General features: G+C 39.0%; 1 protein-coding gene across 1 annotated transcript; it reads left to right on the forward strand.

Moving 5' to 3' along the window:
• Positions 1-629: 629 nt before the first annotated feature.
• slc6a3 (solute carrier family 6 member 3) lies at positions 630-11,978 on the forward strand. The gene is made up of 15 exons (XM_068754963.1): positions 630-686; positions 1,180-1,390; positions 2,363-2,494; positions 4,680-4,896; positions 5,804-5,942; positions 6,783-6,917; positions 8,175-8,278; positions 8,957-9,081; positions 9,519-9,631; positions 9,886-10,014; positions 10,209-10,308; positions 11,135-11,235; positions 11,401-11,568; positions 11,711-11,782; positions 11,955-11,978. Exons 1-15 carry the CDS (start codon positions 630-632, stop codon positions 11,976-11,978), a joined length of 1,827 nt encoding a protein of 608 aa, XP_068611064.1.
• The last annotated feature ends 2,012 nt before the right edge of the window (positions 11,979-13,990 follow it).

The raw sequence follows: 13,990 nt of genomic DNA on the forward strand, positions 1-13,990 counted from the left end.
GTTAAAAAATTGTTACAGTTTAGTGGAGAAAAAAGGTTTTAAATGATCATCTGAATGCTTGAGATGATGGGTTGTTTAATTGTACAAAATGTTCACACGATCCTAGAGCAGATGATACTTAATTGTTTAAATCTATTTGAGTAAACATTTATCTGGAACAAATTTTCTACTGAATGTAAAAATACTTTTATGATCATTTCTTATTTTCAGAACATACATTAAATTAAATGAATAAAATACATTAATTAAATTAAATTAAATTACCCATACTATACTAATACTTTTTCTGATCATGACCATGTTATTGAAATGTTCTAAATGGAAAAGGAACCACATCTGCTGTTGCTGACATTGGGACAAAACTGGAAGCAAAATGGCGATCAACAAGTGTGATATGAAAGGAACACACTGTGATAACCCTCTTTTCACACAAAATCAGACACATTTTTTTTTCATCCTTCACATATTAACAGCACCAGTTTTCTCTTATTTTGTTTAATTCTGCTTGCAATGATAACCAAATTTCAAAGGGAATAATGTGATTGTAATTGTTTTTTCTTTCACTTCAGCGTCCTTCAACTTTCACATCCTCCTGAATCGTCAAGGCACAGAGAGCCCCTGTCAGCCAGATGTCCTCAGTTGTAGCTCCAGAAAAACCCACCTCCAACACCATAAGCCCCAAAGAGGTCAGTGCAGATCTGATAAAATCCTAACTGCACTGCTGGTTGCGTCTAAATTATATGTATTTCATTACGAATTGGTTTATACAGACATAAGAAAAGATTAGTGGGGAAAAAACAACCATAATAGTAACAAAATCTAAATATTCTGGAGCTGCCATTTAGAACTGATGTAAAAATCAGTGGATGCGAAAATCCTTGTCATCGATGTTATTTCAGTCATTCTTCATGAGTGGGAAGTGAGAGAATAATTACCCCGGGGTGAGACTGTGGTGACTTAAAGCTGGTTCACAATCTGCTCAATCATTAAACTACACATACACTTGTACATGTAAACATGATCTGCCTGCTTATCCAGAAAATGAATGGCTGAATATAACACAAACAAATGTTGCTGTATGACATTTAGGAGACAAACCTTTAGTTACAGAATAGAACAGCATGTTTCCAACACCAACTGCACTGATTTATTATAATTCTGTGACTTCGCACTACTCAGGTGGAATTGATCCTGGTTAAGGAGCAGAATGGGGTTCAATTCACCTCGACCACCTTGGTGGCTCCAGCACCTCCTCAGACGAACCCCAATGGTGGGGAGGAGAGGGAGACCTGGGGGAAGAAAATCGACTTCTTGCTGTCTGTGATCGGATTTGCAGTCGACCTTGCCAATGTTTGGAGATTCCCTTACCTCTGCTATAAGAACGGAGGAGGTGAGAGTAGCATTGTGTCATGAGTGGGTGTGTTTGATACGATAGTATAAGATCGCCTGCATCTCCTGTGAGGGTAGGAAGAAGGTAGTTCATGCATGGAAATATTTAAAAAGAATGAATGGAATAACTCATACTGTGTATGTCCACCTGTGACTACTATACCTATTTTTGTGCAGGCGAGTTTGCACATACATGCAGATGGTCATGATCAGATGTCACCGGTTGTTGTTTGAGATGTACAGAGATCAAACTGGCAGGAAGCCACCACAGCTGCTCTGAATAGATTAGCTCCCACAATCACTGCCACTAATTATAGCTATTTAACATAGAGCTGTCATTACATTTAAGAGCTGTAAATGATAATGCTCACAACTGGCTATACTGATGGCTCCAAAATCCTGCATGCTGCCATGATTGTATTGAGGGAAAATATCGCTCCGTTTCATTTCAGCAATTAAAAAAAAACATTCTTAATTTTATTCTGGTGTATTTCATGCCTCAGTGGACAATATAATGGTGACAGAAAATCAGAACATCTGGAGATGAAGAATAAAACAAACACAGGACATTATAGCTCATAGGTGTCGTCTTAATCCAGCAGCCATTTTTAAAGCCTGCATTATGAGTAAATCGGAAAATAGCTAGACTTTTCTTTTTCTTTTTTTGTATCCAGATGGGTACCCGGATCACTCTCAAAATTTAATGGGATCAAAGTTAGACCAAGACCCAACTTCAGAATTTTTTTAAATCAAGATCCATCCAGTAGTTTTTCTGTAATCCTGCTAAAAGTCAAACAAACAAACAAACAAACAAGCAAACAAACACCGCCAAAAGCCTAACCTCCTTGGCTGAGGTAAAAACCACGATTCACTCACAAAATTGTTGATAATTGAGATGGGAAATGCTAGAAGTATTAGAATGCCACCTTCTATCCAGATGGGGAGTCTTACCTGTTTCTGTGTGTGTGTGCAGGTGCATTCCTGGTGCCATACCTGTTCTTCATGGTGATAGCAGGCATGCCTCTCTTCTACATGGAGCTGGCTCTGGGACAGTATAACAGAGAGGGTGCAGCGGGGGTTTGGAAGATCTGTCCCATATTTAAAGGTAGGAAGTGAAATGTGTAATACCGCACCCCAAATTCCTACACAAACACACACACCTACACACACACACACACCTGCATGCATATTAAGTCTGTTGTATGTCCTTCTGCCTACGTGCCTGTCTGTCTTATGACTCTCTTAATATCTACATGTCTCTCTGTCTTCTTGTCTGCCCACATGCCCATCTGTCCACCTGCCACTCTCCTTTGTCTGCTTGTCTCCGTGTTGAGAAGCGACAGGCATTGTTTATCTTCCCTGGAACTTCAGGTTCCGTTGGCACTGAGATGGAAAGCACATGAAAATTGGGCTTTTAGGCTGTTGTCCTGATTGTCTAACTCCTTCCATCAAATAGTAGCAAGGACCACTGGCTGACACTCTCTGGGGACAGTTTGCAACACCTGAATAAGCAAAGCGCTGTTTGAGCGCCATCCAAACATGCACTAATGGAGCAACACACATTAAGTCCAATTTGGACTTCTGAGCAAAGTCATAGAAAAAACAATAATACAGTTTGTTGGTTCACTTTTTATGCATATGACAGGCTGACTCTTGTGTGTAGAACCACATCTGTGTTTGCACTGCAGCATGTCTTTGATACTAGTTTTTTTGTAATTGCTGTTAATTATTTAAAACAGTTAAGCGTCACTTCATGGCTCCCTATGACGCTGAGGTGCCTCAATTCTACTCCTAGCTTTAATAAGTAATGTGGCACCTTCCTTGTCTATTTATTACAATCCAACATCAATGAGATTGGACCTGATCGGTGCTCAATGTTGCATATATGCATTTGCTGCCAGATGTCGTCATGGGTCAGCGCCGCACCGTGAAAGGACAGATGACAACATCAACGCAGGCGTTTACCCTTCCTCTCGGGGAAGATTGCCGTATGTATCTGCTAATAGCGGATCAATATTTTTGTTGTTAGTGAAGCAGATGACTCACGCAATGCAAACATACTTTTTGCATGACAGACACGTTCTCTTTTGAACAATTAACATTACCAAATAAGATCTGACCCCCCCCCCCCAAAAAATAAATAAATAAATAAATCACAATATAGGAATATTGGCATTTAATGTGAACATAACAGGAAGAAGCAAATGTTGAAAGTCAACCATCTGTTACTTCCCAGTATGAAGCTCTACCACTGTCTTTACGTTCCACCACGTTCTTGATGATCTGAAGGTGGCTCCAGAGTGTGGACATGTTCCCCCGTGTGTGTCTAAGAACATGCACCGTCTGTCAGTGCACAATGAGGAGGTTGACATTCTAATCACACAGTTTTGTCTCTCAGTGGGGGGATAACGGTAATTATTCAAATACACACACATACACACGCTCATATTGACAGTAATTATTATTCTGATCAACAAGCTGGTTTCTTCTAAGGATCAATGTGTTTGTAGAAAAATTAGAGCGATTGAGAGACAATATGGATGCATGTGGGGCAATAAAAGGTGTCGCTAACTGGAGAAATATCACATCACCATGACAAAGGAATCAATAATGCCTTTTAACAAAGGTTAACAATTAAATTCAGCCTTAGAAGAGTGGCCATTGTTTCTGATTTATAGAAAGGCTATGTCTGTTGGTAATTCAGGTATGAAGAGTCAGTCTTAAACCTAAAAGGCAGAAACCTCACACCAGAACCATCCACTTTCTCAGGGGTTGACCCCTGCCCAGTTCAATCCAGTGTCTATGTGGACTTTTGAGCCTCATTAAGACCACTGACCACTGACCCTTTTCATCATTGTTGTGGATTACTGATGTCACTTGTGTTTGCTTTGTTTGTTTACTTGCCTGACCATCATGTGAGTGTCACATGATTCAAGATGTGAATAATGGACCTGAGTTCCTGAGCCAAGGACTCAGCAGTCCTCCTGAACCAGAAGGACAAATGGTGCCTCTTTGAAGACAACACTGTCCTCACTGTAGAAAAAAAGGACAGAGAGGGAAGTAGAGGAAGTCATCAATGTCACCCATCAGTTCTAGAGAACGCCGTCTCCATATCTGTGCCCTGTCAGCTTCACCACATTCCCATTTCTGCTTCATCATACTCTCAGCCACTGTTGGGTCTGTGGGATGTTAAATTCCAGTATTTCAAGTGCTGACTATATAATTCCCTCTTCTTTCTAGTGCTCTCTTTTAATGCCTATTAGTACTAATCATCTGTCTCCCCATAACAGGTGTAGGCTATACGGTGATCCTCATCTCCCTCTACGTCGGTTTCTACTATAATGTCATCATCTCCTGGGCTCTGTTCTACCTGTTCTCCTCATTCACTTCCGAGCTACCTTGGGTCCACTGCAACAACACTTGGAATAGTCCGAACTGCTCTGTCTGGGCTGATAATAGCTCAGTCAATGACATTTACAAGGCCACTCCTGCTCAGGAATACTTTGAGTAAGTTTCCTTGAATGAAGGCTCAAATATTTCTCAATGTTTCTTTCATATGATTAGTAATTTGAAAAACCAAAACCCACATACATATATGTATGTGGGTTTTGGTTTTTCAAATTTTTCATTAAAATAGTTCCCACCATGTGACGCTGACCAGGTGTGTCCTATTCCAGTGATGGAGGGTTGTTCTCTTGTGACAGTTGAGACATTTGATTCATTCTGGATGAATTGGAAACACCTGCAGACGATTCAACCACATCAGCTGAACACTGACTGATCTTTTTTGGTCTCACCTCTTTTGACTGTCTGTAAAATACTGACTGTAATGATGCTAAGCTCAGGCTTCAGCAACTTTCATGCAGAATATTGTTTTCAGCTTTACAGGAAGTCAGTAAAATGAAGAACACTTTTCTCTTTGTTGCCTTCATTGCAAATGCAATGAAGGTAAATGGTGTTGCTTTGCCTTTGGCCTCCTGGATATATTTACCTTTATAACATTAGATATTACAGTTAGTGCATTCATTTAAGTTCTCACACTTACAATTTTAAGACATTGCTTGTGTCTGTTACAGTTGCTCTGCTCATTTTTACAATTACTTATTCTTACCTGCATAATTACTCACTTATTCCGACCTACTCAATTGTTTAATTTCTTTATATAACTGTTAACATTTTTTATATTGTGGTAAGGGCTTTTACTTTTCTTTTACTTACCTTTAATTTCTTCTCGGTTGAGGAAACCTTTCTCCCATACTTTCTGGAGCAGTGCAACTAGACGAAATGTATTCTGATTCTGATTGCCACAGGAAGTAAGGAGGTTTATGCGAACATATTATTTGACTAGTTATCTTTATATCTATGTAAATGGTTAAATAAACATAGTTCTTACCTGAATAATGTCTTTCTTTAGGAGAGGGGTGCTCCACATCCAGGACAGTACCGGTATTGATGATCTGGGCCGTCCACGCTGGCAGTTGACTTCCTGTCTGGCTGTAGTGATTGTTCTGCTCTACTTCAGTCTTTGGAAGGGTGTGAAAACATCTGGCAAGGTAGGAAATTACAATAACTAATTTTGCTAGTGAGTACGACCACAAAAGTACTAATCTCTCTTCTTTCTATTTCGGCTCTTCCCATGAGGGGTCGCCACAACAAATCAACCTAATCCACTTCACCCTGTCCTTTGCATCGTCCTCCCCAACACCAGCCACTCTCATGTCCTCCCTCACTACGTCCATGTATCTTGTCCTATAAGTCGACCTCTAGCCCTGTTCCCTGGCAGTTCCATCCTCAATATCCTTCGACCGATATAGTCATTTTCTCTACCAACATTCAAGGTCCCTACTCTCAGTCCTAAACTCTTCCATTCCCTCTTCTCTCGCTGCTGATGCATCTGTCTTCCTCCTCCTCTTCATCTCTGTCTTCGACAAACAGTAGTCCAATTTCCAGCAGCGTCCCTTGGGTTAACAACGCTGCTGGCGGTCGTTGTTAACCTGGGCCTCGACCGATCCGGTATGACTTTCATATTTAAGGTTAATTGCATTTTAAATTCTTTAAGTTTTACGCCGGATGCCATTCCTGCTGCAACCCTCTGCATTTATCCGGGCTTGTGACCGACTCAAAGGAGACACTGGCTATGCTACACTAGCTCCTGTTAACCATGCTACATATGAGGCTGCTTTACAAAAGTACAAATCAACTAAGTAAATCCTACGCAAGAACTAAGAAAACTGTTTGTGTGTTTACGGCTTTGTTTATGCATTGATCGCTGTTACATGCAGGCGAATGTATAAATCTGATTGTGTGCATCGCCTCCTGTCCCACCATAAATGTGCGTGTGTTCTCGCTGTGCTCATCTTCGTTTGTGTGGGATTGTTGTGTGACTGTTTCAGGTTGTGTGGATCACAGCCACGATGCCCTATGTGGTCTTAACTGTGCTGCTGCTCCGTGGAGTCACACTGCCCGGAGCCATCGATGGCATTAAGGCCTACCTCTCTGTCGACTTCCTGAGACTCTGTGATGCTAAGGTAAGTTACAAAGAGGGGGTGGGGTAATTGTGGAATACATTTTAAAGGAAGGTTTCATTTTCAGCCTTAATTTTATTTTCTTTATTTAACAATTTATATCTGCCCAACAAAGGTAAAGCACAGTATCTGCAATATTTTCTTTATTTGTAATGTCTTCTTTTACAAGAATTATATTGATTTTTATTTTAAAATACATTTTTCAGTATATGCTAAACTGCAGGGTCGCTGTGACATTTGCGTTAGGTTCCTATACGTTGTCTCCCTGAAAGGATATTCAATTTCGTTCTTTTTTTCCAAGATACTTAGGATACTTTAGACTTTATAGGCGATTCAAACACTACTCATGTGCTGGGTGACTGATGTCTAAACAATGTCAAGGCATCAGTCTAAGTGACACTCCTCTGACAAGGGTTTACTCAGAGCATCTTGTCACTGTGTGGACATAGAACTTTAACACTGTAAAACAAAGGCAAAGTGTCAAGTTTACCGTCAACCCACAGTAGGCTTGACATTCCCTTCACTTTCGTCTAATCCCACTCCCATCTTTAACATAATTTGATGCTTATGCTTGGTGAAAGAAAAACACCCAACACTTTATTCTCATTTTTCTTTTTTTGCAGATACTCCATTTGGGATTTGTAGGGCAGAGCATATTCAGTAACTTTGTCATACTAACCTCTTAAATTTCATTCTAAATCTAATGTCGTCACAATTTGAGTAAACTTCTGCGTTTAGTCTGAAATGTTATTTTATTACTACAGCAAATATCTTTCATAGTAAGGTGATGAAAATATGTAATAAAGGCTTTGCTATCAATAATTTGCAACTGATGTTATCAATTTATTATTATTATTATCATGCATCGTGCAGTGGGTGAAAATGGTTAAATCTTTGTAATATTTCCCACATCCATGAAATTGACTACCACTTCTTATACAAATACTAAATTATCTTAATAGCTGACACTAGGAGTTTAATAAGTAAGCATTCAGAAATAAAGGACTCGGTTATGGTGAATTGAAGAGAAAGGAAGTAGCAAGATAGAGAGATGCATAGACGCATAGAAGCAATTTGAAAATTAGATTAGGTCGATGCATGGAGCAGCAATTTGCAAAATTACCCCAATATTCAGTAGTGGCTTTCATCTACTGTCGTTGAATGGGTTTCCTGCAATTATCCCTAATAATGTCTTTTTTTCTTCTCCCATGCCTTTTGTTTGCCGCTTTACACAAGTGTGCTTGCTCTGTCGTTCCCCAGGTCTGGATCGAGGCAGCAACACAGATCTGTTTTTCTCTGGGAGTGGGGTTTGGTGTGCTAATCGCCTTTTCCAGTTACAACAAATTCAGCAACAACTGTTACAGGTAAAGACACGCAGTAAGGGATTCACAGAGGTGGACAGTGGATGTTGATTCACCACACACACACGCGTGCACACACTTACACACCACATTTATAAGCAGGTGCATCACAATAACCTTTGAAGCTCCTTGAAACTCGGTGTGTCTTTGACGCCATGCTGTGTACCAGACAGCCATAGCACCAATCCAAAGTGTCACGCACTTTGAGGATCATCAGCATCCTCCATGAGGCTTTTAGCTCTGTTTTTTTATGTTGCAAATAACTGACACATGACACTTTCTTTCTTGAAGATTTCCCCCTGGGTGCAACAACTAATCACTGTAAATTGCAAAATGCAAAAAAAAGAAAAAAGAGTGACTTTCAGGGGCCCACACGTTATGCAACACTGCTCTATTTGTCACTTTTTTTCCTACACATTTTTAGTTTAAAGTAGGTTAACCTATATCAGCTACCAATGATGTGTCTGTTCAATAACTGAAAGCATGCGGGCCTTTAAGCTATTCTATAACCTAGACCCATTTGGAAAAAATATCATTTTTATTCTTTACTTTACCGCTAACATGCTGTTACTTATTGACTGACTGGTCATTTATCTTTCTATTGACTGTTTTATGGACCATGACTGATTGATTGAGCTTTTTGGTGTCTCCCTTACATCTTAATTGATTTTATCGATCCAGAGATGCCATCATCACAAGCTCCATCAACTCTTTGACCAGTTTCTTCTCTGGATTTGTGGTCTTCTCCTTTCTGGGGTACATGTCCCACAAGCACAATGTGCCCTTGGACAAAGTTGCCAGAGATGGTACAGTATTATTAATCCATTGCAAGTGTTTTAAAATATATTAAATATTATATATTAAATATATATAAAAAAAAAAAAAAACATGTGGAGCATCCATAAATTTCCAGTAAATGTGGAGAAATATGTAACTGAAGGTGAATCAGAAGTCCAAGAACAATAACCCATCGCATTTATGATAACACTTTTTAACCATGAGCCTTACAGCTCTTTAAGTATTTGAAGAATCAACAGTTTTGGGATATTCATGATGTAATCGATGAATGAATTCCAAGTGAACCTGATGACTGCATTTAAATGTCACCACTGCACTTACTGGAACTGGGTTACTTCTAAGTCTATTAAAATATTTTTTTTCTACATATTTTTTCTTCTTTTGAAGGCTGGTTTTCTAATTTGTTCTTTTTCTATTTTCCTCTCTTGAATTTCTTCATCTTCAGGTGCTGGTTTGGTGTTCGTTATTTACCCAGAAGCCATTGCAACATTACCTGGGTCATCCGTGTGGGCGGTTATCTTCTTTATAATGCTGTTGACGTTGGGCATTGACAGTGCTGTGAGGATAAACCAACCCACAAACACAATGCAACACAGTCGTTTGATATATGCTCTCTTATTTTTGTGACTTAAATGGCTGCAGTGTCTTTGGTGATTATTTGCTATATTATAGTGGCGAATTAAATGATTTTCAATGATTCATTACACTAAATGTGACGCAAACTATGGTGCAGCAGCTATGCAATAATAAGTTGGACAGTGCAGGTCAATTCTAAGAGACCGATACGCTAACACCTGTGTCTTCTTTTTTAGATGGGTGGGATGGAATCAGTGATCACTGGGCTGATTGATGAGTTCAAATTTCTTCACAAGCACAGAGAGCTGTTCACGCTTTTCATTGTCACTGCCACTTTCCTCATTTCCCTTTTCTGTGTTACAAATGTAAGTTTTTACACAGGACAAGCTGTTACTTTGTATAACTTATCATATCAATTTATTCCTGCTGATCACCATATCACATGTATCTGCAGATGAAATATAGTGACTAATAAGATACATTTCTTTCCCAGCTAGTTCTTTCTCTAATCCATACGATAAAGCTGGAAACTTGATTGTTATACATTTGATCTCTCCAGGGTGGGATGTATGTTTTCACTCTCCTGGACCACTTTGCTGCAGGAACATCGATTCTCTTTGGAGTGCTTATCGAAGCCATCAGCATTGCATGGTTTTATGGTGAGGACAGGAAAAAAAAGAAGAACAAAATCATTTTCATGGTCAGAAAACCTGGTGCTAAATTAGGGGGGTTGATGAGAAATCTCCTGGTATAGGTGTGCTGTGCCTCAGAGCAACGTAGTGCTATTAAGCTTAAGGATAATGAGCTTGAGGGTATCTTCCCACTTTGAGTTTTGGTCGGGGAAATTCTTCCCAGTTCAATTTTATGAGTCGCATATTACATCAGTTTGGTCATTTCTGACCTTTGGCAAACCAGATAAATCAAGCCGGAGGCTTCAGTGGGCCTTTCCCCCATCCTCATAACTTCTGAGCGGAGCCCTTAACCCCTGGCCACTGTGGTCTTTCGTTCAGCTGTCCACTAAATAAGGACATAAAGCTTTTCCAGATACTGAGTTGTCAGTCTAGATACATTCCTCTGCAGCGAGAAATGCCTCCCAGGTACAAAAAGGCACAAAAGATAAAATGTGCAGTCAGGCTTATGAGAGAAAGCAACTTCTGATCAGGTACACATGGTGCAGCAGTTCATTTACAATTGATTATGTGAAGTTAAGGCAGTGAAGTTGTGGGTTGTATTCTTACATAGATTTTAAAGGGGAGGGGGGGGGGGGGGGAGTGCATTGTGAAGTATAGGACACCACAAACAAAAGCAGCTACTGCTTTGTTAATATTTTCAGTGCTTGATATTCTCAAATAGAAAACGCACCAAAATAAAAAAAAACAATGGCTCAATCCTGTTGTGGCTGTAACACATAATTTTGACTATTACAACAAACCCTTTATTTAATATGTGCTGTTAGTAATATCATGTATTTCAATTGCGTTTCAGGAGTGGACCGATTCAGCGATGACATTGAGGAGATGATTGGCCAGAGACCAGGAAGGTACTGGAGGTTGTGCTGGAAATTTGTCAGTCCCTGCTTCCTCCTGGTGAGTTGGTCCGTTTGTGAATATTTTTTGGCGGGGGGGGTGCTGTTTCAGAAATCACTGGACATTCATCAGAAAATTACATTCGACACTGAACTGGTGTTTCTTTAACATGTATTCATAATAACAGCAAATCTATATTGATCTTGGTATGAAAATCTTTTTCAGTTTATGGTGGTGGTGAGCTTTGCTACATTCACCCCTCCGAACTACGGCACCTACACGTTTCCTCCATGGGCCAACGTGGTGGGGTGGTGTCTTGCCATTTCGTCAATGTCCATGGTGCCTCTCTACGCTATCTACAAACTCTGCTCTCTGCCTGGGAGGTTTTGCGATGTAAGTCAGAGCTATGACATTTTGATAATAGTGCGCTCAGAGGAAATTTCAGATATAAATGCTAGCATTACCTCTAAAATATTTCCTTTCTATATATATTTTTTTAACATGTCTGTTGCTCTTTTCTGTTCTACTTAAACAGAGGCTGGCTTATGCCATCACTCCGGAGAAGGAGCATCACTTGGTGGACAACGGGGAGGTTCGGCAGTTCACAGTAAGCGTTGGCTTCATTATTAATATTTGCTTCTTCTTTATCCTCTGAATTGTTTACTTCTGTTGTTGACCGAAACCTCACATACTGTATATGCAGGTTTTGAAGAGATGTCACTTCTCAACCATCATTACTGATGTGTTTTAATTGACTGGAATGTACTGTTTTTCCACAGCTGCGTCACTGGTTGGTGGTCTGAATGAAGATATCATGTGAGTGAGAGAATGGACAAATAGTAGAGGAATAATTGCACAGCAAAGGTCTGAAAATAATCATCTGTTTCAATCACAATGACGCTGGCGGCGGTGGGGGCAGCAGTTTAAAAGTGCCGACATAAACTCATAGAATTGTAGTTTTCCTTTAATTCCAACAGTGGATGTGTGAAGCATGTATATTGGGCTGAAAATGGGATTCAGTCAGGAAATGTACTAAATACTAAATACTAAATACTAAATGTGGCTTCCAGTCTGGTTTTTACATCGATACAAAACTCCTTTTGAAGGGGTGCCATGCACGTTTCAGCCCGTTTCTTTTTACTCTTTGTTTTCCCTTTGTTACCATGGGAACTGCTCATGGCACCTGTTCATAAGAAAAAGAAGCAAACAGGTTTATTTGTTCATCTTGTCAAATGTGTTGTAGAATACATGTAGAATACAAATATTAAATATGTTTCTGTACAATTTAGGTGCATAAGTTAAGATGATAATGCACACTACATATGGAAATTTGTTTTATTCCAAAATCTAGAATATGCGATTTCTTTCTATTTTATCATTTATTCTTACTTTATACATTCCAAATAAAAATCTTAAAGCAGTCCTATTTTTTTTTTTAATTAATTAGTTCATTCTGGATGAAAACATTATATATTGTTTTTAAACAATACAGATTCAAGATTCAAAATTCAAGATTCAAGATGACAACAGGACTTTCAACGGAAACAAGACCGCAAGGGCTTTTTTGAAATGCTCCTCTTAGACAGGATGCTTGACTGTAATTGTACTGTAATACATACTACTGTTTAACTGTAATTGTACTGTAATACATACTACTGTTTAACTGTACTTGTACTCTAATATTCTATCTAATAAATATATTCATCATCATCATCATCATCAAACAGTCAGCCACAGTTTTTTCACTGAATCCCACACCATGTCCATGCTATGTTTATAATATATACAGTATTTCTTTACTCTTCTTAAAGACTGTTATAATAAACACATCTCCTGCAGAGTTGGAGAGAAAAAACAAATAAGAAAACAAACACTCAGCCGTACTGCTGAGGTCATCAACCAAAGCCTGAACAAGGCATTGCGTTCTCACATGAGCATATTTTGTTACTGGATTTTATTATCTGGTCATTTTCTCTTCTCTCTTCCCCCATTCCAACAAACTGGTGAAATCGTCCTTCTCTTTAGTCTTGTTTGCGTAAAGATTAGCTGTGAGTTTCAGGTGTTGATTCAAAAGCTATGACAGTCATGTTATTGAGAAAGCAGAAAGCTTTAATTTATCGATTACAGAACTGCATTCTGTGTTCCAAGACTGTTTAAAAAAAGCTGCTTTGTATTGTATTGCAAACAAATAGTGTGTAATGTAATATATGAAGCAATTTATTGTACACCTGTGTAAATGTAGTCTAGAGGGGCTTGTATTGTATTGCACTGTATGATATTGAACAACAAGACAAGGTATTACACATGTTTCATTTTGGTCAGCAATGACTTACATGACACTGAAGGGTTAATCATGTCCAAAATTGTATCCCCGTGCTGCTGTCTTGTGGAGTTTCTGAATGTATACATTTGGTTTGGACTGTTAAATAAAGTAGACTTAATTATTGCATTTCAAGCGTCTTCTCTGCATTTCTCCAACTTTCTCTATTACAGCAGTCTTTTAATTATTTTTATTTAAAAAAAAAAAGTTTTCTGACTTGGAGAGTTTCTTCACCAGTGAGTTTCTTCTACATGAAATAAAACAAATCTCATTGCTGGTACATGACAATGAAAAGTGCCTGTAAATTTTTGTGCACTTTTTAAAGATTGGTCAGCCTGATCCTGAATCAGCAGTGTTCATTAGAGTAACCAGAAAGTCAAACGCTCTGTCTCGGGCACAATGCACCGAGGCAGAGGAGCCAGTACTGACAGCAAACAACATTTGGGGATGATCACTGTCTAACATGCTTTCAGATATATTGAAATCTATTCCAAG

The sequence above is a fragment of the Brachionichthys hirsutus genome, chromosome 3, assembly GCF_040956055.1.
Source record: "Brachionichthys hirsutus isolate HB-005 chromosome 3, CSIRO-AGI_Bhir_v1, whole genome shotgun sequence".
NCBI lineage: Eukaryota > Metazoa > Chordata > Actinopteri > Lophiiformes > Brachionichthyidae > Brachionichthys > Brachionichthys hirsutus.